Source organism: Emydura macquarii, unplaced genomic scaffold (genome assembly GCF_026122565.2).
Source record: "Emydura macquarii macquarii isolate MOO-44397 ecotype Brisbane River unplaced genomic scaffold, CSIRO-AGI_Emac_v2 contig_320, whole genome shotgun sequence".
Classification (NCBI taxonomy): Eukaryota; Metazoa; Chordata; order Testudines; family Chelidae; genus Emydura; species Emydura macquarii.
The window spans coordinates 7,922,318-7,940,831 of record NW_027130457.1 but is presented as its reverse complement, the minus strand read 5'-3'; the positions used below and the strand labels follow the sequence as shown (position 1 = coordinate 7,940,831).

At 37.4% G+C, this 18,514-nt stretch overlaps 1 protein-coding gene across 1 annotated transcript in view; it reads right to left on the bottom strand.

Moving 5' to 3' along the window:
* DNAH5 (dynein axonemal heavy chain 5) overlaps positions 1-18,514 on the bottom strand; it is a 186,850-nt gene that overhangs the window by 73,328 nt on the left and 95,008 nt on the right. The window contains exons 51-57 of the mRNA XM_067570022.1: positions 16,194-16,366; positions 12,486-12,616; positions 11,765-11,918; positions 10,749-11,016; positions 8,724-8,955; positions 4,627-4,741; positions 4,160-4,336 (exon numbers count right to left, since the gene is read on the bottom strand). Coding sequence (XP_067426123.1) covers positions 4,160-4,336; positions 4,627-4,741; positions 8,724-8,955; positions 10,749-11,016; positions 11,765-11,918; positions 12,486-12,616; positions 16,194-16,366 — 1,250 coding nt within the window. The remainder of the gene's footprint in view (positions 1-4,159; positions 4,337-4,626; positions 4,742-8,723; positions 8,956-10,748; positions 11,017-11,764; positions 11,919-12,485; positions 12,617-16,193; positions 16,367-18,514) is intronic.

Below are 18,514 nucleotides of genomic sequence, written 5' to 3'. Positions count from 1 at the left end.
TTTGCTTAAGAGTCTTTGGTGAGAGACCTTGTCAAAGGCTTTCTGAAAATCTAAGTACACTATATCCACTGCATCACCCTTGTCCACATGCTTGTTGACCCCCTCAAAGAATTCTAGTAGATTGGTGGAGGCATGATTTCCCTTTACAAAAACCATGTTGACTCTTCCCCAGCAAATTGTGTTCTTCTATGTGGCTGATAATTCTGTTTTTTACTATAGTTTAAACCAATTTGCCTGGTTCTGAACTTAGGTTTACCAGCCTGTAATTGCCAGGATCACCTCTGGAACCTTTTTAAAAAATTGGTGTCACATTAGCTATCCTCCAGTCATCTGCTACAGAAGCAGATTTAATTGATAGGTTACATAACAGAGTTAGTATTTCTGCAATTTCATATTTGAGTTCCTCCAGAACTCTTGGGTGAATACCATCTGGTCCTGGTGACTTAATACTGTTTAATTTATCAATTTGTTCCAAAACCTCCTCTAATGACACTTTAATCTGGGACAAAAGTTCCAGCGGGATAGCCGTGTTAGTCTAGATACAGCAAAAACAACGAGAGTCCTGTAGCACCTTAAAGACTAACAAATTCTTGTGGGCATGAGCTTTCCTGCAACAAACCCCATTGCCAACTCTGCCCGCACATCGACTCTAGTGACACCATCACAGGTCCTAACCACATCAGCCACACCATAAGGAGCTCATTCACCTGCACATCTACTAATGTAATATATGCCATCATGTGCCAGCAATGCCCCTCTGCCATGTACATTGGCCAAACCGGACTGTCACTATGCAAAAGAGTAAATGGACACAAATCAGACATAAAAAATGGTAACATCCATAAACCAGTAGGAGAGCACTTCAATCTCCCAGGATACTCTGTAGATGACTTGAAAGTTGCCATACTTCTACAAAAAAACTTCAAAAACAGACTTCAGTGAGAAACTGTAGAGCTGAAACTCATATGCAAACTTGACACAATCAGACTGGGTCTGATTAGGGAATTGGAATGGTTATCTCATTACAAGAAGTAATTGAACTGTTCACACATTCTCACCTTCTAATCAACGGTTGTGAATAGGCCTCATCTACTCTAACTGAATTGACTTTGTTAGCACATGCCCTCCCCATTGTTGTTTCTTACCCTTGGATGTATATATATATATATGCCTCCTATCTGTGATTTCCATTTCATGCATCTGACAAAGTGGGTTGCAGCCCAAGAAAGCTTATGCCTGCAGGAATTTGTTAATCTTTAAGGCGCTACAAGACTCTCCTTGTTTTTAATCTGGGACAGTTTCTCAGATTTGTCACCTAAAAAGAATGGCTCAGTTTGAGAATCTCCCTCACATCCTCAGTCATGAAGACTGATGCAAAGAATTCATTTAGTTTCTCCACAATGGCCTTATCTTCTGTCAGTGCTCCTTTAGCATCTCTATTGTCCAGTGGCCCCAATGGTTGTTTAGCAGGCTTCCCACTTCCGAAAAATTTTGCTATTAATTTTTGAGTCTTTGGCTAGCTGTTCTTCACATTCTTTTTTGGCCTTCCTAATTATATTTTTAAACTTCACTTGCCAGTTTTATATAAAAAAAAATTATGGACACTTGCTTTGAATCCATCCTCCAGGCATAGGATCTGTTTGGAAAAATTAATCCAACAAGCTTTTGATTGTAAAATCATCCTCAAGCAGAATAAAACTAGAAAGGTACAGTTCTGCAAGGTTTTAACTGCTGCCTCTTGCAAACTACTAAGCAATTTCTGCTCAGCAGCACCAAGGAGGCACTCAGCAACTTACACAAGCAATCCTTTTCTGAGAGATGAAAAAAAATAAAAAAAGCTCTTTAAATAACTTAAGTTTAGTTACATGAAGTAATGCTACTGTTTTCACATTTCACAAGCATTTATCAATGGAAGAGAAAGGACAAAGGGGCCATAGTTTTTGTTCAAGAGTTTTTACTGAACCAAGGTTTTAATATTACATTTTTTAAAATTAGTTATATAAAACCACAATATATCTTCTCCTTTTGAGAGTCTTTAAGATATGACGAATGAGCAGATTGACCAACTAAAGGTCACTTACCAGCTAAGAAACCTATAAATGAATCACGTATTGCAGTACACATTTCTCTGTGTTGCTAGCAAAATTCCATTAAATTCTTAGTAAATAATTTAAAATTCCCAAGTACTTGCAGACTATAATTGGCCATGTTACCATAATGAGAAAAACAAATCTATGCAAGAATCACAGTTGACAAGGAGTATTCTCTGACTCGAAGGAAATTGTTGTCGGAAATAATGTAAAATAATTGTACATACATATTTGTTCATATGTTTCTGTCTTTTTTTCCTATTGAAGCTGTCATGTAAGGAGTTGTAGTGAGACTAAAAATGTCAAAGTGAAGCCAAAATAGTTCTTTGCTTAGACTGAAAAAACAATGATATCCGCATGGAAAATTGTCATCTGTATTTTACAGAGTATTAGTGTCCATTTAATGTATCTGACACCTTTACCCAAGGCAAAATTTTACATGCATTATTTAAATTTAATATCTCAGATGATATTGGAGCTTAATTTACAAAGATTATATTGTCAATTAATATTGGTAAAACCAAGGTAGCTGCATTTTAAAAAATAGCTGTAAAAGAACTAACTCTCAATCACACATTACATTGCTGTCTTCATCATCATTAGGCGAGGGAGCTAATGTGGATCAAATATGTAAATATTCAAAACCTTCGTGTATTAGAACTAAAACCAAACCATTAAAAAGTTCCTAAGTATTTGGTTAAAGCTTTCTTGGAGCACAGATCTTGAAGAGGTAGTCAAGATAACTTGGAGCCCCATCGCCCTTTGCAGAGTCTTTTTATTGGGAGGATTTTCTTCAGGGGCATCCCACTTATTTATATCTTTGAGTGTAACCAGTGGCCTATTGTTTCACTCTGGTGTGCATTTGAAAGTCTGAATACTGCTCTGACATAAGCCTGCAAACCTAGAGGTTTTCCTGTCACTAGTCCATACCACCCACTCATTGCTTTGCTCTTCAGAGGCTCTGACTTCCCACCCCAAGATTAACTTCAGTTCCCATTGTTGAAACTTATTCTCCCTCCAAAATTCTTTGATGAGTCCTTATTTATCATTTTACATACTAATGTAAATGCACATCAAATTGTACAGTACAAGATCTAAACCAGTGATACCCAGACTGAGGCTCGGGAGCCACAAGTGGCTCTTTAATGTGTCTCCTGCAGCTCTTTGCAGCACATGATATTAAAACATTGTGTGATTTAATTATTAGCCAATCTAAGTTATTAACCAATCAGGGTGCTTTTACTATGTTACTAACCAATTGTAGAATAACTGATCAATCATTTTGCTGTGAGGAAAAAATCTATTTATATATAGTAAATGAAACAATGAATTCACACTACTGTGGCTCTTTTCAGTAATGTTGATTGAGGTCTGAGTATCACTGTGCTAAACTAAAATGGGATTTTCACTCCCAGAGTGCATAATGTAAACTCATGGGAAGAAACAGACATCACCACTACCAAAAACATATGAGTGGGCTACTCCATTACAGTCTAAACACTTCACAGAAAAGATGTCTTTTGGAGTAGTGTCTGAAGCTGGATATAGAGGGAACATGGGGAAAACTAGTAGCAATAGTGTTTCCAGGCATTAGAGACCTGGCAGAAGTATTTATGAAGAAGGAGACAAAGAGTGTATGACAACAGTAAGCTTAGATGCAACATACATAATAATAGAACATTTAGGACAAGGGGGAAGAAATGTATGTTAGGATGGACTAAAGCAGCTCTGCATGCTGTCCATTAAGCGGTGTTTATACTGAATACCAGTAGTGGCAATGCTGGTTATCAATGTGATATCAAAACCAAGGACTTGATTCACTTTTACATATGTGAGTTGCAGCAATGAACATGAACAGTCACATTCAGTACTTCAGTGTTGAAAGCGGTCCTTTTGTTGTAGGATTAACTAACTCATCAGCATATTGAGTTTGACAGACATTTATGAGATAAAGGGAAAATGTTTGTCAACTGGCAGGGTATGTGACTCAATCCACCAACCTACATTATCTTTCTATGGAGCTCATCCTCTGAAAATAGTCCTACTTATCCCCATCTTTTAATACTAACCTTTAAAGCTGCCTCTGCCTCTTCTAAAGCAGGCTTAGCAGCCTCCAACTTTTCTTCAGCAATGGCTTTATCTGCCGAGATGCTGTCTACAATAGCCTGGGCTTTATCTTTCACTTTCTGTACTTCAGCTTTCACCTTCTCAGCAGCCTGTGCTTTCACAGTGACTTCTTTCAAAACCTAAAAAGGGGAAAAATCCAAACACCAAATATCAAAGAAAATACATTGCTGAAAGAATTTGTTACTATGTTTTAAATGTTTGTTAGTGTGTTTTAATTTCCAGTGTAAAAACCCATCTTCTGATTTTATGTTAAAAAACTATCAGGATATTCAAATTCACTATTGTCATGCTATCCCAAAGATCTCTTTTTAACTATTGACTCCTTTCTCTTAAATTATTCCTTGTCAATGAGAAAACGAAAGAAAGCACAAGACATTAAAGAGCACTGCATGTGCAAAGTTGTGCCTACCATGTCAGCTTTTTCATTAGCTACTTGAAGCTCCTTTTCTTTAACCTCCAGCTCTTTGCTTAGAGCAGCCACTGATTCAGATGCCTCTTTCAATTTTTCCAATCCAGTATTCATTCTACAATTTAAAATACAAAGCAAAGAGCATAACAGGTTCCTCTGCTATTTTATAATTCCTTTTTTCAAATTATTCTAGTAACAAGATGAATAGTAAAGCTACTGGCTAAAATGTTTCATGTCAAGGAAATTAGTACAAAAACTTTCATCCAGGTTTTCCTTATGTAATTTTCCACTACTATCAGAAATGTGTGTTTCACTGGTTAAACAGAAATTTTCTGTTAAGCCAACTCAAATGGGAGAGAAACCTATGGAACTTTTCATGCACATAATGACTAAAGATGGTTGAACATTACTGTTGGGCTCAAAACCAGAAAGTAAACAGTAAATAATCACCTAAGAGAACACATGGCCTGTAAAAGATGCTTTCCTCACTTCTAACTAAAAGCTTCTGTCTACAGTAATTCTTGACACTGTGAAACAAAATAACAATTACTCTGCAGGGAAGTCAGTTAAATACAGCATCCAACTTTTTAAAGTCATTTCTGATTTGTCTTATTTTCTGATCAAAGAAGTCTGATTTTCAGAAGGTGGGAAGCATTTTCCAATAATTGGTATCCTTAGAAACATCTCACAATGAGACACTAAAAATATCAAGGCACTCAGTCACTGGGCATTTGTTCTTGTTAGATTTTCAAAAGTACCTTGATCCTGCAACTTGAATCACGTGACATCAAATGAATGACTGAAACATTTAATTTGTAGGTTGAAAAGCTTACATGAACAAATATTAGAAGGTAATGTCCAACCCAAATGAGTCAAAGAAGGGAATGGCTGTAGAACAGCCTGGGGAAATTCATAGATTTTAAGGACAGAGGATACCAATCGATCATATGTATAACACAATCCATTACATTTCACACAGCTACCCCTGTACTGAGCCCAATAACTTGGCTAAAGCATATATTCCAATCTTGATCTGAAGATATTAAGAAATGGAGAATCTGCCAATTCCCTTGGTTAATCACCTTTACTGTTAAAAATTTGTGCCTTATTTCTCAATTGAATTTGTCTGGCTTCAGCTTCCACCCATTGGTTTTTGTTATGCCGTTCTCTACTAGATTAAAGAGCCTTTCAGAATCCAGCATTTTCTTCCCATTAAGGTCATCAAGTCACCTCTCAAATTTCTTTTTGAAAAACTAAATAAATTGAGCTCATTATATCTCTCTGTAAGTCATATTCTCCAGCCTTTGTATAATTTTTGTGACTCTTTTCTGCACTCTCTCCAATTTTCAGCCTCCTTTTTAAATGAGGACACCAAAACAGTACTCAATATTCCAGTACTGATCTCAACAATGCCATATACAGAAGTAAAAATCACCTTCCGATTCATATTCATTACTTCCGTTTTTATACATTCAAGGATATCATTATCCCTTTGTCACAGCATTGCACTGGGAGTTCATGTTGAGTTGTTTATCCTTTATGATGCCTAATTCCTTGTCAAAATCACTACTATTTCGGCAAGCTGAAGTATTATATATAAACCCTACCAAATTCACGGCTGTGAAAAACATTACGGACTGAGAAATCTGGTCTCCTCCATGAAATCTGGCTATTGTAGGCGGTCGCGATATTGCCACTCTTATTTCTGTGCTGCGGCTGGCCAAAACAGCATCTTCCATAATGCTTCATGACTGATGGAATCAAAGGCCTTCGTTAGGTCAACAAATGCAATAAACAATAGCTGGTGTTGTTCTCTACACTTCTCTTGCATCTGTCATGCAACAACCATGTCGGTGATGCCCTGAGATGATCTGAAACCACATTTGGATTCCAGAAGGACATCCTTGGGAAAAGGAAGGAGACTGTTCAAAAGAATGTGAGCAAGGATCTTCCTGGCAATAGAAAGAATGGCAATACCTCAGCAATTCCTGCACCATGACTTGTCCCCTTTCTTAAAAATGATCAAAATTTTGGCATTCTTTAGGTCAGGTAGAATTTCCTCATTAACCCAAATTATAACAAGAAGTTGATGAAGTTTTGGCATATGTGCTATTCCACCAGTTTTGAAGACCTCCATAGGGATGCCATCTGGGAGTGGGGTCTTGTTGTTTCTAGTCTGAGTGATGGCATGCCAAATTTCCTTGGAAAATATGGGGTCAGCAAGAGATGCTGGATGCTGAGGAATGAAGTTGATGGTGGCAGTTGAGACTTCAGATTTGTCATTCAATAGAATCTCAAAATGCTCCTTCCAACATTGCTTGAGGGCTGCATTGTCCTTAAGAAAGGTGGAGCTGCCCTAGAATCGCAAAGGGGTTGTGCCGATTGAACTTGGCCTGTAGATGTCTTTCATTGCTTGAAAAAAGCTTCTCATGTCATGTTGATCAGCGAAACTCTGGATCTCCATGGCCTTTGCTTGCCACCACTGATTCCTGATGTCACGCAACCTCCTTTGAACTACAGTTTTACGCTGATACGTCTCTCGTGTTTGCTAGTTAGAAAGTTCATTTAGCCAAGCATAAAATGCGCTTCTCTTTTGATGAATAAGTAGTAGGATTTCCTTATTGTTCTCATCAAACCAATCTTGATGGTGGTGAGTGGAATATCCAATTGAATCAATACATACCTTGTGAATAATGGTCTTGAACTACTTCCAAAGTGTTTGGATGTCATTGATGTTGTCAAGTAGGTCAGAGAGCCCATCGATGAGGTATTGTTGAAGAGTCTCATGACTAGCAGGATTCTGAAGTGCCTCGGTGTTAAATCTCTTCTGAATTCCTTTTGGTTGTTTACTGTGTTGTGGTGCAAGCCACGTGCTCATGACTGATCTGACTGAACAATGGTCTGTCCAGCAGTCATCCATACCTCTCATGGCTCATGCAATATGGACATCAGTACGATCACAGGCTCTGACAATGACATAATCAAGAAGATGCCAGTGTTCGGAACAATGGTATTTCCAAGTGGTCTTATACTTGTCCCTCTGTCTAAAGATGGTATTTGTGATAAGCAAATCATGCTCCACACATTTACTGAGAAGAAGAATGCCATTCAAGTTATCTTTCCCCCACTCCTTCATTCCAAAGGGTGCCTTTCCACAGTTGTGGCACTTCAGATATAAGAAAAGAAGAGGATGAGCAGAGCAATAACAGAGTTGCCAGACCAACGGCAGACTAGGGGCCTAGTTGATGACAGCCACTAAAGAAAAGCCTTGGAGGATGTGCGCTGATCCAAGATATGTGGTGGCTGGGGAGATGAGAGATTTGGTCTGACCTTGTGGTTTTAAAAGACTTTAACCTTTACCAGAAAGATAAAGATCATTTGGCAATCACGCCAATCACACTTTGTAGTAAAGTGAGCTACAGTTTGATCCCTTGCTGAAGACATCCAGTACTGATTGCAACCTTTTTAATTGTTTAATTTGCACATCATTCCTTGATTTATACACTATTTCAAAAATATTTCAAAAATATTTAAAATATTAACTATAGAGACTTGGTTGATTTAAACGTATTTGAAAACTATCTGGACCATGTCAAACCACCTTGTTGGGTTTTCCTGAGTAGAAGGTCCATCATCCTGAATCTACAGAGGATCTTAGGCCATGAAAGCAGAAAGCATACATCAGAGGAATGAGAGAGATGCTCCATAATTCACAGAAAAGTTAACACCCACCTGTTTCACATCAAAAAGATGAAATTTTAACAAGAAAGCAGATGCATCATCTGCTTTAAGACTGAATTGCTCTGAAAAACAAACTAAGATTCACATGTTTACTTTCCTGTTAAGTACCACTTACATTATTTCATTATTATAGATTTAAATATGCTAACTTGTAGGCCAAAACTGGCTTTAATATTGGATCAAATTATATTAATACCCACAGAATAAAAGTCCTGAGAGGTAAATTCAAATCCAACTTCTGTGTTTTCCTTATAAAGCAATCAGAATCCTCTATTGAGATCACCATTGATTGCCATGAGCTGTGCTGTACTCATTTGGAAAAACAGAAAGAAAAAGGAGCAAATAAGTCATTTTACCTATTGGCCAGTGTCTCCACCTCAGCATGCTTTTCTTTGTAGATAGCTTTATATCCCTGAATAAAGGATAGGTAGGATTTTGGAGTCACATGTGTAGAACGTCTATATCTCTGGAAGTAGTCAACACACTTCTCTGCTACCCCATCCTGGAAGGAGCCCATACACTGCACTACCTCTTTCTTGGTTTCAGTGGTGCAGTCAATTTCATATAAGGATAGGAAGTGTTCAGATACTTTAGAGAAAGAAAAAAAAAGTTGTAAACTAACACATTTAAATTAGTTTCTTTCATGTAAATGTTGAAGAAAACTTCTACAATAGTATATAGTGCATCATCAACATTATGGAGAAGAGTTTTACCTAATTTACCTACTAGGTTTCTAAAAGCCACTGAACTCAACATCATTTTCTGGTGTGTAAGTGGCATATTTTTAAATATGCTTTTTATTTATAAGGCTCCATATGCACACACACACTATCTTATTTGCATCAGAGTACTAAATAGATCAGGCAACACTTGTAGGATAAAGACATCTAGAACTAGATTCTCCACAAAGTGTTCTCACTATCTAAGACATAGCATAATATTATCTTCTACACATCAGCCTGGAATTCTAGATATTAAGAGCCGGAAAATCTGTTTTAAAGCTGTGACACGGGAGGGGCTTTCACAGAAATGTTTCATTTGACTTGAAACAAAGCATTTTTCAAATTTTTTGGTTTGATTTCGCCATTTTTCAACCTTTGTAGTTTTTTTTAAATTGGTCGAATTTGAAAACGAAATGCCATTTTGAAATAAAAAGTCAAGTCAAAATGAAACATTTCAAAGATGTTGAAACAAAATATTTCAATTTTTCAGGGTTTTTTTGGTTGAAACTATTTGTCAAATTTGTCAAATTCAATCTGAATTCACAAATAGTTTTGGAGCCCCCCAAAATGCATTTTTCAGTAAAAAAGCTATTAGCTGAAAAAGTTTTGCTCAGTTCTAGCTAAAAGCCTTCAATGCTGTCTGTTTGGCAGCTTTCATTAGCACTACATTCTAAAAACAAACTAACAGCTGGGGAAAGTTATATGGTAAATGCTAACATGATACCTCAGCTTTCCAAGATATTTAGGAAGTTAATTGTCAGTGACCAACCTCTCATACACGTAAAGTTCCCCAGGTGGCCTGGCTAAGATGCTACAGGTTATGTGGTGACATCTTGCTTATTACCAAGCACTTTTTTTTTTTTTTAATCTGGCCACTGAATAAAGCTTCATTCTACTGACACTACTCTCAAAAAACTGCTCTTGAAGTCAGTGCCTGTTTCCTAATAGGGAGAGACTCCTGGTCACTACAGTTGGTACAGCCAACAGAAAGTCAGAGCTCTTAGTCCCCTCTTTTATGGCTTATTTGCTAAATATGCAGACACACTAACGTTTTCAGGAAGAATTTCCTTCTTGACTGGTTTTAAATGTGTGGGTTTTATTTCTTTATTTTGTTCAGCATTTTCATGTCAGGACATTTTCAGATGAGATTCAACGTTATGGAATGTTTTTAAAATATTAGCAATCAATCTACTTGAACAATGGGTCCAGAAATAGGTTTTACTGATGATGTTGTGGTATTTTTCCAGTCAACTAATAGAGTAATGGATTTAGAAGATATTGGGGCAGCATGCAACAATATGAAGTGGAGGCAGTGAGGGGAAAAGGTCCTGAAAATGAAATATTTTTAATTGTTTTTAATCTTTTCTTTGAATGGCTAAAAAGTATCTCTAAGGATCAAGAATTTTTCCAGTATTGCATTTTTATATAATGGATATTTGCCTTTAAAAGAGACACAAGACAGTCTTTTATGATCCTGGGTATCACACATTACACTATTAATCTCAAACAGCCTTAAATCCAATAATCTGAGTTGAAAAAGCTTGCCCTGTCAACCGGGGGGAATTTTCCCTGTTTACTTCAAAAGTGATCATAGAACTTGATTTCATTACATTTCCAGATTCAGCATAGAAGGACTGCACAGCTACAATTAAGACTCACCTGCAACCAGTGCATCCTTAGGCCATCGGCTGAACCAGTCTATTGTGCAACCAGAAATAAGGGCAGGGAACTTCAGGGCTCTGTTTCGGAATTTTTCACCTACTGGTGAAAAACAAAGTACTACATGGAGGTTCTGACGGACTCTGGTCATGAAATAGTCATACAAATTCTCATTGGTTGGAGGTCGACGTGGGTGCTCCTTTTTCATGACAGGTCGGAGGTCACTAGTGATCTCATCAATTTCATCACGTGCAAACAAATTGGAGACCTTAATAGAAAGAAATAGATTTTAAAAAAGCAGTTTGGTGGGTAACTGTGACTGAAATAACGTACTGTGGAAGCTCTCATTCACAGAGCAAGACAAATTGGTGCATACTGTTCTGATACAAACACACTGGGTCCCTCACTCCACACCGTTTCATCAGTTTTATGTTATTAATTCTTTAAAAACCAGTAGAGTCACACTGGCAACAAATTGGTCTAAGACTGGAGAATCAGACCCAGTATGATTAATTTTCCTTGCTGTTTTATGCACTCAGGTTAATTTCCCTCCTTTTAATGCTAAATTATTTAATTAAAACACCTCTCTGGAACAAAACCTACCATCCTAAATACAAAATATGTCAGTAATTTTAGGCACAAGTTTACCTCACTTCCACACAATTATATTTTACTTCTGAAAGTTACTAAAACTCTGACACGAACAGAAAACTTTATAAATGTTTAAGAAACAAAAGTTCACATCATTTCAAATCTCCTCTTTTATTTCTATAACATGTCTCAGTTTGAGTTTGCCAACATATCTAAAAGACCTCATCCACACATTTTCATTCTAAGGAATTAATAGCTCTGTACTAAATTTCTACAATTTCACCCCACCACACAGTCAAATATTGTGATGGAGAGATGACCACTTTCTATTAAGATTCCAATGCCGCATATCTCTTCTCCCTGCTTACAAAACCAAAAAGGGCAGAGAAAAGGATGCAAGAAACAAGTAAGCGTAAAAACTGTACCTCTCCAGATGATAAAACATTATTCAGGTATTCCAAGAAAGACTCATCTTTGATCTCATTGTCTGTGAAAATGAAGCTGATGCCCTTTCCTTGCAGCCCTGCTCTCCTGTACAAGAGCTTCAGGTCTTCCATCAGGTTTGAAGTGTTATATGATCTAGAGAAAAAAGGTTGTGTTGCTACTCATAACTTTTAAATGGGGATGTTGGTAAACAAATGTGCCTGGCAAAAATGCACAAAGTATGTTATTATACTCAAGAGTATCCATTTAGAGTGGTTAAAGACACACTGCCCATTTTAATTCTCAATTTAAATAAACATACCCAATTTGTAATTTTGTCATCATTCCTTTTTTTAAAAGAGGATAATGTTGCTGTTACTATTAAAGACACGCACAAATGCCAATGGGATTAATGACACATGGTAAACAAACCAACCACACAAAACACTGTCAAATGCACAGAGTAAACTAAATTAAGAAAATATTTTTCTTTTAATTACAATAATCTTAGACATTAGCCTATTATTTTTTGCTTGTTTACAAATGATGTTCAGACTGAGAGGACACACTGAATTTCAGCAGAGAAAATAAAGGCAAATATTTTTAAAAGGCTCTTAAGGATGCACAAATGTCTCCATTTTGAACTGTAATTGCCACTATGTGCTCTGCTTCCAAAATCCAAAACACAGAAATCAGAGTACGCATTTTTGTTCAACAGCCTACCTTGTTAAAGTGATCTGGAATGTCGCGTAGCCAGCTATGAATGATGCCAATTTAGTCAAGCTCTGCTTTCCTGAGCCACCAACTCCAACTAGGAGAGCATTTCCACGAGGGGTGCGAATCACACGAGAAATCTACAGATCAACATGGCAGTTTATTGCTAAATATATGGAATGTTTGTGCCTGAATAATTTAAGCCACTATAGCAATTGGAACCTTACAATTAGCAATGAAAACCTTAGAATTACCACACTTTTATTTTGTGAATTACAAATCTGTTAATTTTGAAAAGCTTTTATTTGTATGAGAAACTGATCACATGTAAACACAACATACTATTATAGAACAGGAAGTGCCGTTTCCACTTTAAACATTACTATATGATAAGTGTTGTCACTTCTGAGTAGATTTCTATAGGTTTTCCAGTAATACCATATAAAGCTTATGTTCTACGGCTCCCTTACTGTTCACTGTAAAATTAACATCAATTTTGATTTCACATTTGTATAAATCAAAAGTAACGCATTAGTCATCAGTAACTGGTGTAATGTCACAGTGAGATCTGTTAATGCAACTGCAAAAGCTTGGAGAGAAGAAGGATAGTCTAATGGATTGAGCAGTGGCTTAGGACACAAGAAGCCTAGGTTCAATTTCCTGGTCAGCCGTAATCTTTTTGTGCAACTTTGGGAATCTCACATCAATGAGTCAGTTTTCCAACTGAGAAATGGCATTCATGTTGCTCTGTCTTCCAGGGGCATCATGATGATAAAAACCATTAATGATTCCGAGGCATGCCAATACCATGGTCATGAGGGACACAAGTACCCAGATAGATAAAGTAAGGTACTGTACAGTTTTAAGAAGCACAATCCACTGGCTCCACGATCAGCCACCTTCACTGTAGTGGTGGCATTTTTATATATAATTAGGAAGGGTTAAAAAAAACCATTTCACAAGTAGAGCTCCTTTTCTTTCCCATCTCACCTATTTTAAATGTATTCACCCAAAGGAATAGTGATCAGATCATGCCCCACATTTTCCTTCAGATCTAGCCCTGTAACAAAGATACAGTTACACTTCGAGCTGGAGGTATAATTTCCAATTTGAGGAGACCTACTTTTAGCATGCTAGTTCAATTAGAGTTCACCCAGGTACGTCTCCTTGATCTGGAAATTACACTTCTAGTTTGAGGTACAGATGTACCCCTAGTGAGAAGAGCCAAATTCTCTTTCAATTTACAGACAAACGACTGCAGTGGTCATCAGGATGAGGGGCCTCCAGTGCACAAGGTGGGCTGAGGAAAGTGGTATCAGCTCTAGGGTTAGGTTCAGTGAGCAGGATGAGGAATTCCTATCAATGAACTCATCATCATCTTCACGATCAAGGATTGGTTCCTAGCTGTCTTTTAAAAAGCAAAATATCGGCTTTGATATGGGCCTCACTGCAACCTAGATTATTGCTGAAGGGATGCAATTCTTTGCCCCAGTGAGCCCTGTCTTGTTTTACTGGATGAAAGCTCTGTTTTAAAGCACCACTTTGGGCTCCGTATCCCCATTTTGTTTTCTTGTCATCATTCAGCAGGTTTGTTAGGGGCAGACAATGCCTTTCCTCCTCCTCCCCCCAACTATATACTCAAAAGGTCTGACTGGTACATTGCAACCAGCCTGGGAAGAGCTGATAAGGGAGAACAGCCAAGGAAGCATAAATAGCCCTGTAGAAGGGAATCCTCTTCAGAAGCCACTTATTTGTCCATGGCTCTGGAGCCCCGTTGCTGAGAGCTCATCATCAGCTCTCAATGTGATGCTGTAACTAAGAGGACTAATGGGATCCTCTGATATAGAACATAACATTAAGTAGGAGTAGGAAAATGTATTTCCACTGTATACAGCATTAGTGAGACCATTACAGGAATAATGTGTCCAGTTCCCATGTCTGCTCTTCTAAACAGATGTTGACCTGGAAAGCCTTCAGAAAAGAGCTACAAAAAAAATTTGAGATATGGAAATCATGCCTTATAATGAGAGACTGAAGAAAATCAGTCTATTTAGTTTATCCAAGAGAAGGCTAAAAGGTGACTTGATCATGATCTATAAGTACCCACATAAGAAAGAGACATCTGACAGTAGACTTGCCTCTTTAACCTAGCAGAAAAAGGCATGGTGAGATTCAATGGTTGTCAGGCTTAAGTGACGCAAATTAAAACTAGAAATAAGGTTCACATTTTTAAGTGAAGGTAATTAGCCTTTCAAACAATTTACCTAGGGTTTTGATTGATTCTCCGTCAACTGAAGTCTGTAAGTCAAGATTGGATATCTTTCTAACAGATATGCTATAGCTCAAACAGAATGCATGGGCTTGGTTCAAGAGTTACTGGCTGAGGTTCAATGGCCTGTGAAGTCAGGCAGGTAATCAGAATGGTACCATCTTCCCTTAAACTATGCATGTCTGCATTTACAAACCATTAATGTTGTTGGATCAGAATTTGGACCAAAATTTATGTCAGGACAGGATAACCACCACTACTCACCAGACTAGACATTGTTAACAGAATCTCACTAATTTCAGATAACCCAATTTTTTTTAAATTAACTTTTCAACAATCAAATACATAAAAGCGATTTTCAACACTGCATCAAAGTATTTTTGTTTAATTTGGATAAGTGTAATTTAAATTTACTTAATACTTACTAGTTCTTTTTTAACACATTTTGTTCAATTAATAACGAGAGTCCTGTAGCACCTTAAAGACTAACAAATTTCTGTGGGCGTAAGCTTTTGTGGGCTGCAACCCACTTTGTCAGATGCACGGCTACCCCTCTGGAACTGTTCAATTAATGTAGTCTAGTTCAAGTAATCTAATATAAAACCTCATATAATCTAGAACAAGTAATCTAATATAAAACCTCACTAGAACTTTTATTTAAAATAATGGCTGCAAAATAAGACTGAGCCCACTGTGCAGTTGAGAAATATAGGGCTTGCAGTTTCCAAAAAAGAATTAGGGAGATTTTACTTTTTTAGTAAACCCTTTCTGTGTCTCCATCATGCTGGGTTCCACTCTGCTCTGAATTACAATCAGCTGTGTTCAGTAAGTAGAATGAGGTTTGACAGAACAGGAGAGCATACTGTGAATCATGAATGGAAATTTGGAGCTAGGTTTTGTCCCCATTCTAAATGGCTGTGTAGTGAGTAAGGCTAAACTTGCTTGTCCCTACACAGATACTTTGACCCTAACCCAACTCTGGTTTTAGTCATGATGGACAGACTGAGGACTGGATGGGGCAATGCTACTTTCTGCAACCCCGTTAATATAAAAAGACAAAGAAAGGCATTGTGAGTATGTAAAACCATGGGTTCCACTTCTCTGGTTAGATGGGAGGGGAAAGGTGTGTTTGATGCATTTTATACAGAGCTGATGTGATCTATTACCCACTCAGATGAGGGGAGCACGAAGGAACTGTGTTTCCTTTGGATGCCCCACCACTCTGTGTTGGGAACTGTGGCTAAATGCACATCTAGTCCTTTATATGTCTATGCAAAAATCTATACTTGTATTATGTTAGTTTAAAACCAAAACAAAATACAAACCTATACCCCCACTTTATCTGACAGAATAACTAAATTCCTGCAAGATTACAAAAAAGAGTAAAATCTGCTATAATGTCAAACTTCTGGTCATGACTAGGCAGGAGAAGAAAGCGCTCATCCTACCTTGACTAAATGAATCATAGCATCTTTGAAGAACACCATGTCCATGCCTGCACCCCGGATGCTCTCATTGTATGTTTGTAGAAACTTATTTAAATGATCCTTTAGGTGATTAAAAGATTTAATTGGCTCATAGATTTTAGGCATCTCAAAGATAGTTTCTTCTGGTTCTTCACCTGTGAGAAGAATTGACAGCAAATTGTTAACAGTGGAAATTACTGAGGAGGGCTGAATTTTCTCTTTTCTTAAAGACATGCTGTAGATATGAGCTATCACATTTTGGTATCCTCTTTCCTATGTCCTCTGAAGTTGATGGCTGAATGATTTAGGGCCCGCTTCTACTGCCTTGGAAGTCAATTGCAAAGCTTTCTCAGATTTAAACAATATCAGGACTGAGCCCCTAAGGAAGTCCTATAACTGGCAGTAGAAACAACACCTTTTTATGACCGCAGCATGTGCTAGGAAATGAAGTTTGTTTTATACACAAGCAGACTCCCTGCACACAAACGATGGCGCCCATTTGTTATGCTGTAGAATATTCTATATGAAGATGATATAGTGGCGATGTGTTAAGTACATGCCTATTACAAACGAAGTTGAAACACCTCATTTGTTTAACTCAGACAGAAATTTAGCTGTAGAAAGGTCAGAACAATTGATTATGGGATATACAATTCAATAAGAAGTCTCTAAAATGCATGAAACACTTCTTTCTTCATTAAATTTTTAAAAAGAGAAAGATAAAATGTAAAGTCTTTATATACCAGCCTCGAAGGGGGGGGGGGGGTCTGCTACATGTAGGACATAATACAACTGCTCAACATAACTATAAAAAAAATGAATGAAGGTAAATATGCATATACTAAGCACCTAGTCAAGGTTTCTCTTCATTTTTATGCTAATATTAATCAGTTATGGATAGAGACATGTAGTGCAAAGAGGTGAAGAGCATATTTCACCACCACACTCCCCCACATCCCTCACTGACCATGAAAATGATACATAGCTGAATTCTGCTCTGAGTTACGTGCATGCAACTCCATAGACTTTAGGATTTTGTTGTTTATGCTTCAGAGAGATAATACTATAGTACACTCTTTGTGAAAAGTAGTAATACACTGTGACCATCAAGTGCTTCTAGTAGTTACAGGGTGCAGCATCAATAGACTTCTGCTTACCGTCCTGTTACCTCAAAAATTACACAGGCTCATCACCATAATTTAGGTATTGTAAGGGTTGAGAAGCAATTGTTTAAAAGGCTAAATACTCATAATTTGGTTGCAGGATTAAATTCTTAATCTGCTCTGTGCATATGTCATCGAGTCCAGTTACTTTGCTGTTCTTCAGGTGACTTATTCCAGCATTGACTTTATCTATTGTAGTAATCAAACCCTTTAAATCGCAGAAGTATTTTATAACTAGTGTGGTGCTTTTGGATATGACAGCTGGTAAAGCATGAGAGGTTATGGAATGAAAGACGCACTGAAATAGATATGGAACCCCCCCAGGAGGAGCTGATACAGACTGGTCAACATGGCGTTGCCTGAACCGCCTGAGCAAACAAACTGGCAGATCAAAGACTAATATGATCAAATGGGGTTAATTTAATGAGACGAATATATGCAAGTGCAGTGAGGTGCAGACCATGGAGCACCTGCTTGTTTGTCGACTCTTTGGGGAGACCTGAATGAAGGAGAACCTTGCTGCAGTGATGGAAAGAGCCATCGCTTGTGAACAGTTCTGGAAAAACATCTGGTTTGTGACAAGGATCCGAGAAAAAGAACCTCAAAAATGTCCATTAGCAGTATTAAAGAAACCATCCCTATAATGTGAAGAAGGATAATGTCTGAAACTTTAATTTTTTCCAAAGAGCAGATTTGTTTATACAGGAGGGTGAAGCAATCATGATCAGAGAACTCAGCGTAATGGGAAATGAAAAATTTGTACTCAAGAACTATGGCTGAAATTTTTCTTCTCTGAATTTGCCTATTTACTGTATCTATTCTTCATTTTTAGAGTGACAACAGTCTAAATGTACTGTCATTAACATGACAAGAAGTCTTCAACCATTATGTACTTATCTAGATGGACATAGTCAAAAAATAGTTTTTCATCAAAAACTAGAACCACACAGTAAACTGGAGGATCTCTGCTAACATTACTAGTTTACACATCCTTTACCAGACATGCAAGGAAAGCAAGAACTGCATTTCAATGGGAATTTTGTAACTTCAACAAATTTACAAATCCTTAATTGTACATTCACTATGTGTACACAAAGTTGTTTATTTACAGCAATCTCAAGAAAAAACCTTAAAGTAACT